This window comes from Syngnathus typhle, linkage group LG1 (genome assembly GCF_033458585.1).
Source record: "Syngnathus typhle isolate RoL2023-S1 ecotype Sweden linkage group LG1, RoL_Styp_1.0, whole genome shotgun sequence".
In the NCBI taxonomy this organism is placed as follows: Eukaryota; Metazoa; Chordata; class Actinopteri; order Syngnathiformes; family Syngnathidae; genus Syngnathus; species Syngnathus typhle.
In genome coordinates, this window is record NC_083738.1 from 18,495,642 (window position 1) to 18,517,204 (window position 21,563).

Sequence of the window (21,563 nt, forward strand, 5' to 3'; positions counted from 1 at the left end):
CCAGGGGGTGACATAGGGGGTCCTGAGGTCTGTTGAGGAGAAACCCAGGCTAAAGGCTATTAATGGCCTGTTCATTGAGAGACAAAGTGGGACCAAATGGACACAGAGCTGTGGAGATAAGGGCTAGATTAAAGAGCAGAAAGTACACTGCCAGTCTGCAAGAAAGTCTACCGCTTTTCTTTGGTGACGCCCCCAGATAATAAAAGTAAAACCCCAAAATATATATTCTATCTAATCCTAATCAAATATCCATAAATAGGAGGTTACCTCTTTTTTTCACATAACGACAATAATGCCTTTTGAATGTATAGACAAAGAAAGGGCAACCTAAACAATGTATGATAAATATGCCTTTTGAAATATGGATAAAATATGCCATGACCCGTGAATAGCAAAAATCTGTGTATAATTGGTACCCATTCCATTTGCATTGGTGAGAAAAAGATGAATACAGCTTTGAGGTTGTTGTTTTTTTAAATCTCAGTGTGGGCAACCAGTTGGCCATTCCTTGAAGAGACGCTGCCATTTTTTGATTGTTGTTGGAATCCCTTGTTGACTGACAGTCCAGTGACAATTTTTTAAAAGAAAGAAATTTACAGTTCTATTATGATTCACATGCCTGAGGCCAAAACCATGGTGAAAAGGATAGCATTAGTGATATATTATTTATTTTGTTTTCTGCTTTTGGAAGGTCTTATGCTGGTCTGTGTGTGTGTGCGTGTGTGTATGGTGTATATCGACATACAAATCTATGTGCATATATGCATACAATAAATAGTAAATATGTGCATATATAAATAAATCTTTAGACATAAATATGCATATACAGTGCATATGGGTAATATTCATAGAGTTTCACTTTTTCCACATTTTGGTATCTTATTTATCTGACGGAACGTTTCTTACATTCTGAAGGCCAAGTGGTACCATATTTGTCTCGCAGGTTATGATGTACCCAGAAATATTTCTTTTTTTCAAATCCTGATCCACTGTGAGTGCGTGCATATCCTTCCCGTATTCTTCAGTAGCCTTCGATTGACGAAGATTATCACGAGCAGGTGCCACATCTCTTTCATCACCACCATCATGTCGGAGATTTTAAGTGAGGGTGTTTGATGAAATGTATCAACTTGGTTCTATTCATTACATATAATTGGTTTGTATCTTTTATTTTAGTGAAGCCTCTTGCTTTTTCAGTTTTTTTTTCTTTTACTTCTTTAAATATGGATGGATGGATGGATGGATGGATGGATGGATGGATGGATGGATGGATGGATGGATGATAAGGAGCGTGGGGAAGTTGTTCCCCAAAAAGCCAGGAGCAGGCATTTTAGATGACACGACACTCTTGAAATGGGTGAGAAAGACTTAAATAATGTATGTTCGGTGTATCAGTGCCAACCAACCTCATGCTGTTGTTCTCCTTAAAGATTTACTTGGACCTCAAGCTTTTGTTTAGGCAACATTGCCAGTCACAGCTTTTCTCTTTTGACTCAAGGGCGCAAGCAAAAAATGGTGGTTCCAAAATCAAAATGCTCATCGGAGCTACTGTTTACTGCCCACGCAGGAGCAAGCAGCAGAGAAGGCGGGAGGGAGACGTTTCTCGGCACCGCGTTGTACAAACCCAGTCAGATGAGAATACAGCATGCCGGCGTTTACGTCTTACTTCTCTGTCCCCTCGAAAAATGAATAACTTGATTTATTATTTCTTTGGATTGATATTGTTTATATATATTTATCTCATGCTAGATTTTGGAACTACATTACGGTAAAGCGAACACGAAGGTTGCAAATGGGCAACCTTGGGCAATGAGCAATGGGCAATGACTTATAGTCCGGAAATTACGGTACAAAAATAATATAACAATAATACCCAGACATTCGCTATAGAAATAAGTAATAATGATGGGAATTCACTTTTTTTGTTATTCTTTTCAAACTGTAACACCGATTTCAAAAGTAATAATGAACATTTGTTTATGTTAGTCATTCATCCAAAGATTTTCAAGTATTACATACAGTAGTTTTTGTTTTTAAGTCTATATTCATTGGCTGATGAAGTTGCTGTATGTTTAGCTTCAATTTTCTAAAATCTATACCAAAGTCGCAATGATGAAGACTTTTATTATTATCATTGTTTTTCGTGATACATTTAGGTTCCCTTTCCAAATATATCTGGAAATTGCGAACGATATGCATTCGTAAGAGACATTCGTAAGAGCTCCGCAGTGCAGCGATTAGGTGACATCAAGACTCCGACAGCGAGAAAGGAACAAATAGGAAGGCGGCTTTGCATGAACTTCACATGTTCTCTGCTTCCTTTTCACACTCAGCAAGCATGTTACAAATGTGCAGTGTGTCTCCAGCAGGCTTATAGTGGGAAGTCAACTTCACATGCAGCCACTACTACTAATCTCCCGACCGAGTCTAATCCCTCGCTAGCGTTTCCATCAACGAGGATATGTCCAAGTTGACGAGAACATTGTGCTTGGCTTCAACATATGTTTAAAAGTTTCTGTGTCTGGAGTGGATCCATGTTTCCGCCTAAGCGTGGCTACTAGCGCAGAAGTCTTACAATGCGTTGCGTGTGACGCATCTTATGCAAGCGTTGTGCAGTACCTGTGCTGAAAAGGCGAGTTGCCAATTTGGTACTGGCTATTTGCTTCAGTGCTCCCTGTAGTGCTTTTAGGGCTCCTCAGGTGGTGGTCTCATCTTAAACCCTTGACTCATTCCTTCCGAGCACACTGGACTCTTTGTACATGCGGTAAACATAATCTCCACTGTGAAATCTTGTTTCACCGTTTTTGACAATTAAACATAGTCCTCTACTTCAGCCGTCCGTCTTGTCGTGAAAAAAAAAAAAAATCTAATCCAGTCAGAGAGCCATGCGGTGAACCAGGAAGAGGCTTGCAAGAATTAGATTGTGCTGGAGATAGGTTCCATACAAAGCACGTAAACATGTTCTTATCTTGTTATCCAGCTTGCACATTAACACATCATGCGATGAAAAAGTGGAGGAGGACAAGTCAAACCTTAATCGTTCCGTCTGGCTTCTCCCACTTTTTTCCCCCCGCTATTTTGCTCTATTTCTGTTTTATATTCACAGACTCCGCTCCGCATAAAAAAACACTGCAGGAAGGAGTCATACACTTAATGTTTCCCTACACTCAAAGAATGCAGTGCTGCTTAAACACAATGCATTATTTCTAATAATGCTGAATTTTTTCACACCAAACCCAAAAAACAAACATTAATTTGGAATATGGTGTCAATTGTCACAGTGTCAAAGAGTGGTCATTTTGTGACTGCGTCAAGTCACTTGAATTTCACTGACTAGTACAGATCTCATAAATACTATAAAGTGAACACCCCCTTTTTTTTTTTTTTTGCATGATAGGTTATGATGGTGGTGCTGCCCGTGATAAAATGCTTTGAAAAATGACTGTCGCAAGCTTGTGGCGCTGGAATCCTCCCAAAGGTTTCACCCTTGTTAGCCCTATGGCTCCAGTGTCAATGCTCGTTCTATTACAGTTAGTCCATCATTATTAGTGGAGCTCGCCTCTGGTCACGTCTTGATAGAGTTGGCGGAGATGGTGAGTGGTGGAAATTCCTGCATGATGAGTACAAGACAACCATGAATAACGAGTAAACACGTTGACGGTATTAGAATCGAATGGCAGTGGGAGGACTTCTGCCTTTGCCTTTATCTCCTTGTCTTTCATTCTTTCTGTTTCTGGGATTGCATGTGTAGCCTCTGCCAGCGCATACCGGTGCTGAATGCTCGGCCTTGGGGCTTTGTGTAGCGCACATGCAAGCGGCCATGAAAACACGCGCACGCTCACGGAGACATGCAGAGGCCTCCCTCACTCACAACACATCCCCGATCCACACTCTGATGTCTGGCAGGACCTGTGTGGCCTGACTAGCCTTCCTGCTGTGTGTGGTGTCCACGCTCAGTGGCCACAGGCAATTTTTAATAGGGCAATGTGTGACTTCACTTTTTCAGAGTCCTTGTTGTATTTCCACCGGTTGATGTTATTTCCCATTTGATATGTTGAAATGTTGTCTTAGGTTTGGTGCCTCATTCTTGCTCTTAAATGAGCAAGCTCCATTTTTTCACCAGTCGTTGGAAAACTACCAAATGTGACTGCGTGTGTGATTTGAATCTCTAGTCCTAATCAAAGCCGAATGATTTTGCAACTCACTTGGCTCACTTTACTTTGGATTCACACTGGTATCTTTAACGCTGCATCCAGTAAAAATCATGATTCATCGACACAGTGAAACTATTTTTCTTCATCAAACTAAGTATTTTGATGAGCTCCGTCAATTGCATTTGGAGCTCTCATGTCGGTCGCTCTAGTCAAACAGCTGTTTAATTTGCTAAATGCAAATTCAATAACAACTCCAGACTATACAAATAATATACGATATATTGTGGCTGAGTGATTATAGATAATCATTTCGATTGATATTGGGAGGGACTGTGGTGGATAAAAACATTTTTTTCCCAAGTATGGATTTAGCACTTGAATAACCTTTTTTAAATATAAACATATATAAAGTCTAAAGATTTCTCAGATTTGGGGGTGGGGGTGACGTGCTTGAATCAAAAAATCAAAAAAATCATGCTTATTTACTACCACCAGCATTTTTCAAGCCTCAATACCAAATGTAAACCACAGAAGGATTGCACTGTGTTGATTCGATCCACAGAAAATAGGCTGAGTTCCTCCTAGTTGATGCAGCAAATGCATTTGTCTACACCCCCCTAGACTGGGTGTGCCCAGTACCTAATGTACATATGCACACGTGTGATGTCTGTGAATTGAAGTCACCCGCTGAGCCACTGAGTGCGCCGTTTCAAATAAAGTTCCCTTCAGGTTGCTCTCCAGCTCCCTTGCTCTCAAGTCGGTGGGCAGCTAATGAAATCTGGAAGCAATAGGATGAAAGAGACGAGCTGTTTATAGTCAGCCGTGCACTCCCTTTCTCTTATTGTTGACCGTCCGTCTTAATCTCCCAGACACCCTTTTCTCACCGTGAGGAGATCATGTTATTAGATCCCCTCCTCTAGCTCATTTGTCATCCTGGTTCTCCAGCCCTCCAGAGAGGAGATGGAAGAAGAAGTGGGGCTGCAAGCGAAGACTATCAACAAGCACAAGGCTAAATCATCTATATTAATTTCCTGGCCCCCGACCGAGTCTTTGTCATATTTTTGACATCAGATTAATATTCCTCATTAGTTACGTTTCTGCATACAGTTCAGTTGAGTTTCACGGAAAAAGTTAAGCTTGATCTTTCTTATGTTTCCATCATCAGATGTGGAGCTATAGCTGTGTCGGCATGTTCATAAATACATAATGTAGCATGTGGCTAGTGCAATACAATGTAACCTACCCGTGAACTCAACCGAGAGAAACAATGTGGAGATGGCAGCACATTGTCTGTAAAGATGAAACTGTCTTTCATCAATTGGAAGTCTTTTTTTTTTTTGATGTATAATGATGTAGTATAAGCCTGCTCTGATTAATAAACAGAGGGCAGCCTGTCTACGATCTTGTTATATTGCCATTGGCTGATAAGCCAACACCAAGATTCTGAAAATTTCATACGGAATATGATTTCAGTGGTATACATGGGCTACAAACATGACTTTTTTTTGTATTTTAAGAGTATCTAAAATCCTCTAAAATTACTTACAAACCAGAATTAGTATAATTGTAGATTTTTCACAGCAGCGTTTTTTTATTTAATTGAGTTAGTTTTATTGAGTTTTTAGATTACATTTGTTGGTATTTATTGGTTTTAATAAGATAAAAATGCTTTATTGTAGTTTAGCTTTTATTAGTTTTAGTATCAATTTAATTTTTTAATATGTGGACTATTTGTCGAGTGCAAGATAAAAAGTAAAAAAAAAAAAAGGTCAGTAAGTGTTGTGTAATAACGTAAGATACAATTGTCAAATGACTGTGACATTCCTTCGGACATACAATAGCACAGTACTTAAATACAGTTCAAATGAACCCCAAAGGTTCATATACAATATTTACAAAGGCGGAAATAAAGGCCATTTTCATTGCTTGACGCCAAAAGAGCTGTTGTGATGAAAAAGAAAAAACGAAAAATGTTTATTTAATACATACTATGCCTCTTTCCGTGATCAGAAGGGACAGACTCCTCATCACCTTTGACCTTAAACATGATTATAAATATGAAAACGGGAGCTAGATGGCTGGATAAATTGAAGGCAACACATAAAAACATGGTAAATACAACCCCCGCAAGCCCCCCTAATGCCCTGATGTTGACAGGGGAAACATAAAAACATTCCCATCGTAGTCAACTGAGCCTTTGGTGCCATCCAACCCTTTTTTAGTGTGATGTGCTTGGCTGACAAACTTCAACCGCTGTCATTTTTTCTTTTTCTTTTTGTCGCAAAAGTGCTTTGTGTCAACCTGCCTGCTTGCCGGTGCACTGGCTCTCCCGCAGCACATAGACACTCAGTCATTGCCCCAGCGCAGTCCCCATAAATCGCAACAGTAAACGAGTCGGTGTTCACAGTGTGCTGTCAGCGCCTCAGCCACATCTCTTTAATCTCCCCTCTTTGAGCCGCCTTGGTTTTCCTTGCCGCCAAGGCGCATAGGAGGGAGACAGTCGGCTAATTACAATAAACAAATATGCTCAGAGCTTCCTATGTGAGCTTGGCATAGGTTAACAACTGTGCTATAAATGTTAAATGAAGCTTTAAATAGGAAAGATTGGCGCAGTTTCCATAGTGATCTCAGCTGTGTACTTTCTTGCTTGGCAAAGTTTCAATTAATCTTAGACTGGAATCTGCGATGCACACAAGAAAGAGCGATGGTTTGCTACCCCGAGGGCCTGTTTGATGTCTCTGTCATGTTTTCCCTCAATTACTGTAACTTTGGGCTTGTCGAAGCCTCGCGCGGATCTTTGCTGTAATGAAATCTAGTACACTAGCGTTAATGTCATCACGCATTAGACACAACTGCATTCACCCTTTAATGATGACTTCTCTCTCTGGCTCTCTGCAACAGGTGGGACAGTCAAAATGATGCATAGGTGCAGCGTGGAGCCGTATTGATGGACGTGTTAACAGACAGCGGTCTCACACTCATTGTGAAGACTTTCCAGGCCGACGTGGCGGAGGACACAGGTGAAATTGTATTACTTGACTTGTACATTATGTACTATGCTCTGCAAAAAAAAAAAACTAGTCCACCTCTGAATTAGTTTTTTGCTACAATGTCCATTTACAGTGAAACGTCAAAGGACTTCTGGGAAGCTGGTCAAAACTGAACTTTTTTCTCATGAGAATGAATGTAAACATGGTTCCATAGGCAAACTGTGACCTTCATACAACTTTTATAACGTAACAATGCAAACTCCCTTACTGGTTTTCGTTTGTTTGTTTTCTATTAGAATGGTCAAAAACACTCCCTTTCATTAGTCAATAATATATTAGGGCTTAAGAAGCTTTAATGGTTTCAAAGTGACTTTAAGAATAAACGCAAACTACCGTAATTTTCGGACTATAAGTCGCACCGGAGTATAAGTCGCACCAGCCATAAAATGCTCAAAAAAGTGAAAAAAAACATATATATGTATATACCGTAATTTTCGGACTATAAGTCGCACCGGAGTATAAGTCGCACCAGCCATAAAATGCCCAAAAAAGTGAAAAAAAAACATATATATGTATATAAGTCGCTCCTGAGTATAAGTCGCCCCCCCACCCAAACTATGAAAAAAAACGCGACTTATAGTCCGAAAATTACGGTAAGTCGCTCCTGAGTATAAGTCGCCCCCCCACCCAAACTATGAAAAAAAAAACGCGACTTATAGTCCGAGAATTACGGTAATTGTGCCACGCCAATGCCTTTTTACAATGTTTCCACAGTTCTGAATAGCATCGACCTTGTGAGAATTAATTCAACTTCGCATAACTATCTGAGGTTAAACGCACAAGCCAATAGTTGTTAGCAGATCTGCCCCACAGCGAGACTGCAGTTCTGAATTTTGGGCTCTGGCCTTCCTGTCAGTGGGGTGCGGGGGTGGTCGGAGCGAACATGAAATGAGCTTTGTGGTTGGCTGATTTAGCACTGCTTTCAGGGACAAGCTTAAAAACGAGTCATGCGCGCCGTTTTGAGCAGAGAAAACATTGATTTTTAGATATCTTGAATGTCGAGATATTTAGATCTAGCTACGATAACAATCAATCATTCAATCCCACTTTTTTTTTTTTTTGGTACGTTAAATCGATATCGCAATATTCAACACCCATATTGCATGTTTTTTCAATATTGTGCAGCCCTAATGACCAGCGATAGCAGGTACACTTTAATTGGTCAACAAAGGGACGTGCATTGCTAACACAATCACGTCTGCTTCAAATGTCCTTTGCGGGTTTTGCAGATTAGATTCCCATCGAACACGAAATATTAAAGATGATGCCATTGTAAATTTGCATTTTTCATGTCTGAGTGTAAACAAGAACACTTGCATTTCTGAAGACAAAAATCAGTACTATCATTAAAGAAAATTAAAGTTCATAGAAATATATGTATTCTATTTTAAAGCTCTAAGCCTCAGTTGGTGGGCAACGTAGTTAATTCCCGTAAGTGTGATTGTGAATGGTTGTTCTTCTGTGTGTGTGCTCTGCAATTGGCTGGCGAGCGGTTCAGGGTTTGCCCCGCCTACTGCCCAATCAGCTGGGATAGGCCCCAGCACACCCGCAACCCTCCTGAGGTTAAGCGGGTCACAGTTTAAAATATTAATTAAAGATGAAAAACGCTCGTGTCTTTGCGACCTGTGATGAGCTGCGTGGAGTAGCATGTCAATAGTCAGCTACATGTGATTGAGTCTTGGAGGGGCTTTTAGCCCAGAATTTCATTCATGGTGTGAAATGATGTCGACTCGTAGATGAAAGCCACTTCTTTCGAAGACAAAGCTGGAATAGAAGCAGGAAGGGAAGACAGGTTCTGGGATAAGGACCGCCATGAATCATGCTGCACTTACTCACCGCTTATTATGAACATCCTGTACCGGCTGCATTGATTTCTCCCCACCATTCACACAGCCCATATCTTCTAGTTAAGATGGAGCAATAGGTAGCAAACAGCTTCTGTAGTTGGCCTAGCAGCTGGATGAGTGAACGCCCCAGGTGGCTGAGCTGAGGGAACAGCTACATCAGCATTTTGTGAATGTAAGGGCCTCGATATAACAAGGATAAGGCGCGCGGGACTTGCAAAGGAAGCAGATAGTGAGTAGAACAGAGACTAAGTCAGCATGGAGAGGGAGAAGTTATGAAGATGGCATACATGGAGGGAAACTGTATTAAAAAAAAAAAAATCAGCCTATCAGCTATTTTCATTCGCACTCTTCTCTGGTGATATTGAAGCGATTTGCTTCCACCAAGGCAGTTAAGTTTCATCGCTGTAGGGCTTCATTTGTTTTTCTGTCTTTTACTTTAGGTCAATGATTAATGTCGGTATTCTGTTAGTGCTGCATGGCATATTATGTAATTTATAAATCACTTATTTAATCCTAATTATAGTGCATTGAATTTACGTAAGCCAATGTTTGTCAAGAATTAAAATAATTACATTAAATTGACAGTGCAGAAAATACACACACAAACCAAAACAGTTATTGTATCTTTGAAATTTACATGGATCATTTCATGGTAATGACTATGCTAATTAAATTTCGCTTAAAATGTCTTATAATTGAATGTATGGGTCTGATGGATGTTTGACTTTGAGACAATGTGGACATGAGCGCCTTCACTTGCAGTATGTCCGGTGTGTGCAGAAAGATGAGCCCAGTCTAATCAGGTCTCATCCAGGTTGGCAGAGGGTTAGGCTGTCTAGCGTGGTCAGGCGCGGCAGGGCTGAGGATGCCGACTGTTCACCGCCGCTTGCCAGCAATCCATGTCTCTCCATATGGTTGGTGCGAGTGGCAGCGCTAGAGTGCATGTGCTGTTTCTCATCCAGCCTAGGTTCCTATTCAAACACAACTTGACCCCCAACAGGATCGACTCCATATATCTTGCTATGTGAGAAAAACATACTGAATTGCGGCGGCTGTAGTGCTTGTCTTGTTCACATCTGCCATCTTACATGTAGAAGGAACATGAGATTGTAGCTAGAAAGTGCTTGTGTGACTTCCGATCCCCATTTGACCTTTAATGTCAAGCATGATTTGTGTGCTAACGTCATTGCTGTGTATGTGTGTGTGTGTGTGTGTGCGAGAGTGTGTGTGTGTTTGTACCTGTCTGACTGATCTGTGGCACATTCTGAACAGCTGAAGAGCTAATGGTCCAGCTGGAGACAGATGGCCCCTTGATAACACTATACCCCCGAAGCCAATAACGCACATGCTTCAGTCACACACATGCACACACGCACGCACACGCGCACACATTCCAGGCATGCACACACTGGATATGAATTTTTAATCTCATATAAACCCAGTCCAAATAAATTTTGAATATGCATTTAATGTGTGTTGGTAAATTGAAAAGACTGGTTGGTATTGTAGGATTCCCACGTCCTGACTGAGTCGTGTTGAATACTACTGCTGTAGTTTTTTTCTGTAACAATTTTACTTGCAGTCAGAATAATTCAACAATAACGTGACAAAAATATTTGAAAAGTAATGAAATAAAATACAGGAGATGCTGATTATTGAATGTGTTAATGTGAACATACTGTGACAGACGGTGTTTTGCTCAATCTAATTTGGCTTGCTCTGAGTAACTAATCTGAAAATGGCAGGGAGCTGCTTTATTCTGGGATAACTGGCCTACTGAGGAAAAAGCGTTCATTCAAGTTACAACGGCCTGCAAGACTGACTTTGATGGCCTTTGGCAGATTAGATAGAAAAGGCTGCACATTGGCTGAAATTTGATTTAGACAGAATATGTAACAGTGCTGTCGAGAGACATTCTATGAAATGAGGAGACTAGACTATTAGACATAAACTAATTCAAAACAGAATTTAGGTTGTAAATGTAGGTCAATGCTTTTGACCTGATGCAGCACCACTCACTGTTATATACAATTTTAGATACTTTAGATAGCAGGCAGAGCGTATTTGCAAGGCTCAAAATAGCGGTTTTGCATCGCAATTTGCGGACTGACAATAACTTTGAAGCACTAATGGAAATAAGCGCCAACGGAAGTGATTTTCAGCCACAAACACAAATAGCAAAAATGAAGGATGAGAAACAGCAGGACCAACAATATGTATATTTTTCTGCGTGCGAGCGTGTGTAAAGTGGTCCATTTTTGTTTAATTTAACTCAGTTCATTAAAAGTAAATTCTATACTATCCTAATTAGTCTCAATAATCCCTTAATTGACTTATTGTTTATTGCCCTAATATTTCTGAGTTTTCTGCAAATGAAAGAAATGTTTGGCTGCATTTAACAGAAAACGCATCATAATTGCTGTGATGACAAGTTGCTGATATTGCACTTTTCTAACAATGAAAGGAAGCAAGAGGATGCATATTTCTCAGGGGATTAGCATGGTTTATTGACGTAGCATACACGTATGCTTTTCATGACCAGCGGGCTTGTTGCAACATTTGTGCGGGACGGAAGCCCATGAGACGCGCTCTTGCAAATTTCATTACCTTGCTGAATCACTCTCAGATCATATGCATATTCAAAGATGTGCCCAACAGCAGCACACCCATGGTGAATACTGTTTGTTCAGCGCTCTTCCCCTGAAGCATTTACCATTACATCAATAATGATTTGGCACATCTATTCAAAGACGGGTGACATTACTAGTTAACCTCTATGAATGCATGATTGTTTTTCTTTTTGATTGGAATTTTAATTTTCCAATAGAAATAAGTGTGGTGTCTCAGCATAGGGATTGCAAACAGAGGCAAGTGTGGATCATTTTACCTCGACAATTTCCAGCATATGGGCTTGCCATGTCCCAAGTGGACGTACCTGCCTCCACTGCTGGGATCTAATTATGCAGCGCAAACACATTTATCTGCCTGCTGCCACAAGCGTGCTTCTGTGTGTTTTGATTGTTCCCCATCAGTTTTCAACTAAACAATGTCCGGAACACCCCAAAAATAAAACTATGAATTTTGTAACTGACATGTTTGTAATTGTAGGTGTTTTTCAGACACTTTAGATACACGTCACACTGAACTGCTCCCTGTGCGCTTAAGAAATCCTTTGCTTCAGTAACTAACAATGCGTGTTTGCTGAGTCCATCGTACACATAAATACACAAATCCAACCACACACACCTGGAACTGTATTGATAAATGGATGTAAGAATGCACCGCAAGACCAGCCACAAAATAAAAACACACAATGAAAAGCAGTCCACCGACAGGCAAAGTCTTCTGAATTTTTGCCATGATTCCAAAATAGTTGGAATGGAGTTAGTTTTCAGAACATTTCACTGACAAGAATATTCACATTTTGCATAAGCCAGCATTGTAATATCGGTTGTGGTTTAATTCACGCTGTCATGTTTGTTTTAAAATTCCGCACTCTGGTTGTTAATTAATAATAATTGTTTCAAGGCCACAGAAAAAAAAAATCATTTTTTTCCTTTTGAGTACTAACTGGTCAAGCAACTTAAATATATTTTCTTTTTCCCAGCAGGGGTATGTGAGCAGAGTGGTGACCTGAGTCTAAGCAGACTTGATGCTGCTCTCCCACCCCCGCCTCCTCCTGCAGTGGAGTCATCACAGCGGCTATGCCCAGCACACCAGAGACCCACGCTCACATCACCGACGCTCTCCTTCCCTCTCCCCCTTGGCACTGACCCCTCTTTGGGTCTGACAGCAGCTCCATGCCCTCCCTCCCATGAGGTTCCGAGCCTCGTCCCTCACTTTCAACACACCCCGAGTGCCGCCTCGCTTCCTAACCCAGCTGTTAGCTCCTGGGGCCCGATGAGAGATACCCAGAAGAGCATCCGGTTACCTGCTGCCACCTCTCTGTCACTGACAATGATGGAGCCTGACAACGTATCTACCCTGACAGAGGAGTGTCTCCTTCAGCCGGGCCGCACCTGCCTCGGTTGCTTCATTGAGAACTGTGACGCCACCTCCGAGCAGCACCCACCACACGAGCCTAGCACGAGCCCTAATTCAGACACTGGACTAAGTGTACGGATAGGGGATGTGAACCGGGAGGATTTCTCTGACATCAACAACATCAGCATCCAGTGCCTGAGCCATGCGGGGGAGACAGTGAGTCACTACGGAGAACAGCTCCTCTCTGATCAGCTACTTAGTTTTCCCCTGCCGAAAGCCTCTGATGAAGGCAAGCGGGTGGAAGGAAACAAAGCTACAAATGACTGTGACGACCCCCAGGACGATGTGACAACCAAGAACTTATATGAAGGACTGTTACTGGACAAAGTCAGTGGGGAGGAGGTACTGTTGGCTAACGCCAGCCAGGACTGGGGTTACTTTGAATCCTTCATCAGCGAGAGTAAGATGGAGCTGCTGGATCTATGTTCTAAGAACGAGCTGTCAGTCAACCTCTTCTCCGAGGAAGATGTTGACAATTTATTTGATGACGAAGATGACGACTCTACGTTAAGCAGTGACGTCTGTTCACTAAAGATTCGCTACGAGTCGTTTCAGGACAACATGAGGGAAAAAACAAATGTGCTCCAGGAGGAGACACAGTTTAATTTTTTCCCTAGTGTCCTGGCCAACTGTGCCAAGAAAGAAGAAGGAGTAGGAGTCTTGAGGAGGAGTGCTGATGAGCTGCAGCCCAAATCCGATGAGCTCGTCTTGCAACCAGAACAGGAGGAAACCCCAGGAGACTGCAGCGGCCAGAGCCCTCTTGACGGCTCCCAAGGCTCACCCATGTCAACTCCTAAAGTGAGCTACGTAATAGACTTTAATTCTACAGAGGAATCGGGGGAATTCAGCGACGACAGCTCCTGCACTGGCTCCTCCTCAGACACCGTGCAGGAGGGCAAATTTAAGAAGGGTCACTCCAAAAGATTCCTCAGTCCCTCAAATCCACTCAATTATGGTTTGCGTTCCAAAAGAAAGGTTCGATACAGTGATGATTACTTATATGACGTTGACTCACTTGAGAGTGAGAAGAATGCAGAGAAAAAAGAGAAACCACCGCCTGGTCAGAAAGAAGAGGAAGACGTAGACTGGTGTCCCAAAAAACGGAGGAAATCGTGTCGTAAAGAGCCGCCCGTGGTCATCAAGTACATTATCATCAACAGGTTTAAGGGAGAGAGACTCATGTCGGTGAAACTGGGCAAACTAAACCCCGGGGATGGTAGCGTGAGCTTAAACGCCGACACAATAAGCAAATACCAAACTCTGGCTCCACTGAAAGATTACTGGCAGGCAAAGCAACGAGAGAGACAGGAGCGGCTCAAGCTGGTCGCCAGAGATAGACAGCAACGTGGTTTTCATCTCAACGGACGCCACCATCGTCCTTTTAATTCCAGTCATCTTAAAAGAAAATACAAGATTGCAAACAGATTAAAGGTTCGGAGGATTCACACCGTGGAGCGATCGGTCATTGTGCACGGTTCTCTGCCCTCTGATCAGGCCCAAGGGGGCGTCACTAAAGAGGAGGGCACCCTTATGTTGGGGGGAATAGCAGCAGCTCCCGACATACCAGTCACATTGGACTTCAACTCCATCGCTGACCCAGTTGTAATCAAAAGTCGCTCGCAGGAGAGGGAGGAGAGAGAGGGGAGGAGGTTGGGAAGGAATAAAATAGTCCGGATAAGAAAATTCAAAAGCGAAGCCAGGCTGAGAAGCCTGAAAATGAAAGCGGCAGAAGGAGAAGATGGGAAGAGCGTGACAAATGAAACGGACGCCCCTGCAGCAAACACTGAGGAACTTGCTGTTGGGGCAACAGACGCAAGCATGAGCTCAACTACAGGCAAACCGGATTTCTCTGACAATGCGATTGCAAGTGACACCGATAAGGTGAAGTTTCCATTTGTTTCATCCTCCTGTCCGGCGAGCAAAGCCTCTACCTCAGAGGAGGTGGAAACTGAGGTTCCTGTCATCCCAGGGGGCTACCTACAGACCCTGCTAGATGCCACAGACTCCTCTGGAGGGACATCTATCCCATATTTCCCTCAACAGCCCTCTAGGCAACAGTATCCCGTGGGTCTTTCCCTCGAGGAGAAGCAATTTTGCTCTCTTCAACTCGCTCAAAGCTGTGTACTCTCCCCTCCTTCGGAATCGGAGCTCCAACAGTCGCCCCAGAATTGCCCCAGTTTCCCCCAAATGTGGCATCCACAGCTCTGCGCCAACCCTAACCAAAACTTTGGACCTGACACCCCTGAGACCCCTATCCTACCCAACAGCTTCCCACCGGCCGTACCCGTAAGTGAGAGCCTGCCCGTTTCTAACTACAGCCAAGTGAGCCCCGAGGGTGAGCGGGTACTTTACAAGAAGAATTACCTGACTGAGCCTGGACTCCAGCCTGGGTCAGATCTGCAAGTATGTCAGTCAACCTGTGTAGAGGGCCAGGTGCAATACCAGAGAGGCTCTCTGTGCACTGACAACGGACGACTCATCAGCTACGACTCGGTAGGTTCCCTATCCGCTTCCTCGAGCAATTACAGTTCACTAAGCCTCAAATCGTGCGAGCGAGAGGGTGAGGAAGAGGGCCGAGACAGTTTCTTAGCTCACTGCAGTCCTAAAATGGTGATTCAGCAGAGTATGGATGCCCTCACGCCACTCAGGGAGTCCTCAGACCTGCTGGACATCTCCAACTTTACCCCTGACAAATTTAGACACTCGTCATTGTCGGAGCTTTCCCCACCGGAGACGCCCAACCTCTCGCCGCAGGTTGCGGGACGTGAGATGAAGATACCAGGGAATGTCGGAAAGTATCAGGATGTGAACGATACGTCCACGGAGCGCAACAGGGACGTCAAGTGGAACTGTGACATTATGCAGCAACAGGAGCACACGGGAAATGCCTACACAGTGGAGGACAGTCAGTTTCCACTGCACAACTTTAATAGCCAGGATGTCTTATGTTTAGATAAAAAAGGGGAACTGGGGGCGACAGAATTTAATGAACAGACTGATAAAATGTCAGGGGCCAAAAACATCAAGTCAAAACGGAAAGGCAATTACAAACAGGCAGCTGCGGGACAGAGCCCAAAGAAAGTTCGGGCCCCCAGAACCCCCAAGTCGGAAAAGGTGAAGACCCCCAAGCAGAATTCCCGTTCAACCAAAAAGATTAAGGCCATGTTAGAGGGGAAGGCGGCCAAGAACCAGGCGGATGGGTGCGGCGCAGGTCTGACTGACAGCACAAGCGGCGGGGACTGGTCTGGCACCGGGTGGTCAGAGGGCAGCAGTCTCGTCGCAGACGACCAGAGAGAGTTTGAGGAGCCCTCCAATATCCTGTCCAACATCGTCTCTGGCATGGCTGAGGTCCAGAGATTCATGATGGCCTCCATTGAGCCGCTGTGGAATCCCATGTCTGAGACTGATGCACCCTTTGAGGCCAATAGCCTCAACCTAAAGACCCTTCAAATCTTGGCAGGCACTGAGTCTGATCTGAAGAAAAAGGGTGCCGCGCTAACAGGGGCCGGGAGAGGCAGGAAGGCAGGGGGTAAAGGAGGGAAGAACCAGGCCAAATTCAACCCCACTCATCCCTTATTCCCTCAACTGGCTCTGGGTTGTGACATGTTTGACAAACCCAACTTTATCAACCCCGGGCCTGCGCACAAAAAGTTGTACCGTCACAAGACCAGTGCAAAGTTTCCTCGCGTTGAAACGCTGAAGGGGAAGCGAGCGGAGAGAGACCCAAATAAGGACATAGCACTGATGAGCTCTTTTGAGAAACTGAGGTAATATTTCGTTATCAGCTGCTGTTGCACCCCCCTTTTCTCTTTCCCCCCCACGATACCTGAGCCCTCCCTCACAAGCATACCTACACTGACGCTATGCCAGAGCTGCATGAGAACTAAGTTCCCCCTTGATTTCTCTCACTTCCTTTATTCCCCCAAAAGGATATTAATATCTGCATGAAAAACTTCTTGTACGTTGCAAACTACCTATTGAGTGATTGTGTCGAGCTTGATTGAGATTTAAAACGACCATGGCTGCATTTTCCTCGCTTTTGTTGTTTCTGCTTTGTTTGTTCTTCTTATAGTTGTTGTTTTTTGTTTTTTTTTCTTATTTTTGTCTGGGGAGAAAAAAAAAAAGAGGATAACCCTTGAAAAATCGTTGGGTAAGCTTTTTGAGGAGCTTTCTTTTTGTATTTTCTCAGCAACAACATGCTCCCTCGAAGTATGTATTTATATCCTTTCCCTCTGAAGATGTAGCTGTATACATAAATGCATTGAGTGACATCTACGCACCCCTCCTCCTCATTTGTTTTTGTATGCAGAATGTGGATGTCCTGTTGTTGCTGTCCTTCATACACTGCCTGGCTCATTTCAAGAGGGAAACCTTCAATTAATGAGCCCTATTTAATCCCAAGGCATCTTGAAAACACAAGATGGGACCATTTTGTATTGATGACATATCAGACGTCTTTTTTCCCCCTCGAGGCTGGAATGATTTTCTTTTGTCAAGCACTTCTTTTTCTTCTGGAGCCTTGAGGAACTGGTTATCTACATTTACATTTTTACGCCTTGCAAAGTCATAAAAGCTTCACCCTCAGAGTATTTTTGTCATTGTTGCTGTACAGGGACATGCAATATTTGCAAAAAAGAAAAAAGAAAAAACACGGAGATAATTATACCTTAAAATCAATGTGCCAAAAGTAACAATGCTGTGTAAATGACCTCTTATATATGTGTGAATATTGGCTGTTCCTATTTTCTATCTACCGGAATATTGGCTCCTTACAGACACTTACCACGACAAGAATTCTTTGTTTGGGACTCTGTCTCTCTCTCTCTCTGTCTCTCACTCTGTCTCTCACTCTCTCTCTCTGTCTCTCCTCTCTCGTCTGATGAAAGGCACCAACAGCTGGCAGTGGTACACCACCACTCACTAAACCAAATCAGAAACACTCTTCTTACCCCAACACCCCCACCACCACCACCACCATCACCACTTTGTTTGCCAAATTCAATTTACCTCAACATCGCACTGAAAAGCACCAAGCGAGAGAAACAAAAGGGGAAATCTTCTCTGAAGGCCACTGAGGAGGAAGAGGATGAGAGGAAGATGCATTCAAACAAGCTTTTTGTGAACCAAGGAGATTGTCGTTAGGATGTTTGAGGCTAAGCAAGGAAGTTATTTGTCAGTTGGGGCTGAGTCTCACTGAATAGCTCTTTTGGACGAAAGATTCAAGGCAGTTTATGACACACACATTTGGATGCACGTGTCGGTCCCAAATGGCAGTCGGGCCCGGGCGGCATCCTTTGCAGTTAAGATTTCATGTGAATGTGAAAGCAGTTTTTGGTACAAATGGAATCAGCGATCTTGTAAATGAAGAAAAGCAAAGAAGTCTTTTCGTGGATTCCATGTCAAAGGTTTGCTTTGAATAAATCCAAAATGATGACGTCAATATCATTTTCTTCACATTCTTGTGGAGTTTTATTTTCAAGTTTGTGTATTATTTTGCACCATTGGCATATTCACTTTTTGTTTTCTTTTTTTCATGGAATATCATTGTTTACTTATCATGGCAGTCTTTGGTCAGGTTTTGGCAGAAAATCAATACCATAGTAGTGCATAATTAAAAAAAAACATTTTTTAATCGACCGCCATTTGCGATTTAGCTTCCGGGATTCAACCTTAAATACAATCAATGTGTTACAAATGGCTGCCACATTTTATATGTACTTAAGGAAGGTGCAGCTTCTTTTACAGATATATACACCAGACCTTTGTCTGTGTTATTTTTTGGACGTTCTATTAAAAGGCGATGAGTGCAGACATGCAAGCTTGACTTATAAACGGGCTTTGTCACAAAGGACATTGTTGCGCAAGGATGATAGTGATAAGATCAAAAATCAAACTTTATTGCTTTTATGTTTTTGTTTTTCCCCTTTGCCATGATCCTGCTTTTCCTCCAGAATATCAGGGTTAGGACCAAGATGAGCTGCTGATGGGAAGCTCCGCACGGGTTACAAAACCCATTCAGTTTGCCTTCTCTCATTTCTGCCTATTGTCAAATTGAATGTACTTATCTAAGTTTTGATTTTTTTTCCGTTTGTTTTCAAAATGTGCCACTGTTGAGCTGCCTCATTTTAATGGTGCTAAGAAAGCTGACATTTTGTTTTGTTTCTTTTCCCAGAGTTAACAAAAAAAGAAATGCAAACTAGATTAGGTTCCTAATCCTCCTTATGAATGTATATTAAAATGTTATGTTTGATGTATTCACTTCATGATTCTTTGACATTGATTGGAATTACTTTTGCTCTTTTCATTAAAATATTGCCAAGCTTTATATATACCGTCTAGAGTTGTTACCAGAAGGAATCTTAATGAACTCTTGACACAACAAAATCTTGTATATTTTTTGTGTGCCAATTTGTAACATATTTTGTAAGTGTATATTTTTCTTAGAAAGTGCTGTGAAGTATTTGTGTGTGTGAGTAACCTTTTATGCGCCTCGATGGGCAGTGGAAAGGATATACAATAACAAGTTTCTGGTTTTAAAAACCAAAATATGAAAGTATCAACAAAAAACTAGAAATATTTACATTTTGTTGGGAGTTTTTGTAATAAGACCACTATCTTGTTGTGTGAGTGTTGTGTTACTGTGTAAAACACAAATAAGCAAAGAAAAAAAAAGAAAACTTTGGAGAAAAAAAAAATATAATTTGTGAACAATTTGCTGTTTTATAGATTTTCATGTAAATTATTTGAGTATTATTTTCTTTTTCTTTTCTTTTTTTCTTTTTTGTTTGTTTGTTTTGTTGTAACTGTTGCAAAGGTTTTAAATATTTGTGATCAAGCCTGTATGGTGATAATGTAATATTGGTAACTTGCTGAGTTTTGTAATAATGTTTATGGAGTAAATATACAAATTAAAATAAGATTTTGAATGCTGCTTTCTGAAGAGAATCGGGTTGTGTTATTTCACTGTTTTCAGTATAATCAGTGTTATTAACTGGATGGATGGATGGATGGATGGATGGATGGATGGATGGATGGATGGATGGATGGATGGATGGATGGATGGATGGATGGATGGATGGATGGATGGATGGATGGATGGATTGGCTAGAATCTAGTAGGTAGGTAGATAGGTAGGTAGGTAGATAGGTAGGTAGATAGATAGATAGATAGATAGATAGATAGATAGATAGATAGATAGATAGATAGATAGATAGATAGATAGATAGATAGATAGATAGATAGATAGATAGATAGATAGATAGATAGATAGATAGATAGATAGATAGATAGATAGATAGATGCAGTCGCATCATTCATCTCAATTAGACCTTGGCAATATTGTAAGATTCTTTGGCGAAAGGAATTTTAATTTCTCTGGCCCCAGCCTTGAATCAAGTTATTTTAATGTCAGAACTAATTAGCACTCAGGGTCAGGCATAGCTCGAGTGATTGCTCATCCATAACTCCAAGCTGGGCACTGTGGTCCACACTGCAACTCATTCTGGCATGCTTAATTGGAGCTGGAGCTACTGTCTGAGACTATAAACACACCTTGTGATGTATGCCTCTGAAATTGTCAGGCAATATTAATATTGTGTTTGTTCCCCAGTCGCACGTAACAGTTAAGCGAGCAAGCCAATTATAAAATAAAATATGTCATGTAATGGATCAGGTATATAACTTCAGTGAGATATTGTCAGTGGTTGTCTGGTTTTTCTTCAGAGTATGTTTTTCCCAGTCAACAAAATCATTGTGTGCATTGAGTCATCATCATCGGTTTAAAGTCCGCTTTCCAGGCGCCGCTGGGTTGGACTAGGTTCTCGATATGGCTGAGAATATTTTTGGAGCAAAGTCGGATGCCCTTCTTGACACCAACCCGAGGGGAAATTGATTTTCTGTAGGGGTTGACTCCCTTAGCCCATTCCTCTCCCGAGGAGCCCACTGGGCAGTGGTACTATTTAACCCATAGTTGGGGGCTGGTTCGTGGGCATCAGGGCGTGTCCACACACCGGTGGGCCTGCGTGCCGCACGTCTAGGGGCCAAACCTCCTCCGAGTCCCTTGTAGTTTCGTCTAGGGGCCAAACCTCCTCCGAGTCCCTTGTAGTTTGGCCAGGGTCCGTGTTGTACCCAGTTACCATGTGTCGCCGCGTGGAGGCACTACGTAGGGCTTGCTGTTAGAGAGCCTATGTACTGGCAGGGAGAGACTTATGCACTCGGCTCTCCCGTTCGCATACTGGTAGCCAGTGGTGAGGGTTGACAGTGAGAAGTGACATGCACTGGGCACTCCACCAACACACTAGACACATCACAACAACCCGACTTGGTCTTATGAAGTCAGACACACTTTGTGTGCATTGAGTGCTGGATTAAATTATTTCTTAACTGTATGAGCAGCTCTATTAAGGTGGCATATCATAACACCTTGTAAGATAATTACATTTGTGTGCAATAGGAAGGTAAACAGATGT

At 42.4% G+C, this 21,563-nt stretch overlaps 1 protein-coding gene across 1 annotated transcript in view; it reads left to right on the top strand.

The window, feature by feature from the left end:
- nexmifb (neurite extension and migration factor b) overlaps window positions 1–20,025 on the top strand; it is a 58,498-nt gene extending 38,473 nt beyond the window's left edge. The window contains exons 2-4 of the mRNA XM_061290387.1: window positions 7,056–7,174; window positions 12,659–16,862; window positions 17,405–20,025. Of these exons, the coding sequence (XP_061146371.1) occupies window positions 7,102–7,174; window positions 12,659–16,862; window positions 17,405–17,618 (4,491 nt within the window). The 5' untranslated portion in view covers window positions 7,056–7,101 and the 3' untranslated portion in view covers window positions 17,619–20,025. The remainder of the gene's footprint in view (window positions 1–7,055; window positions 7,175–12,658; window positions 16,863–17,404) is intronic.
- Window positions 20,026–21,563: the final 1,538 nt, after the last annotated feature.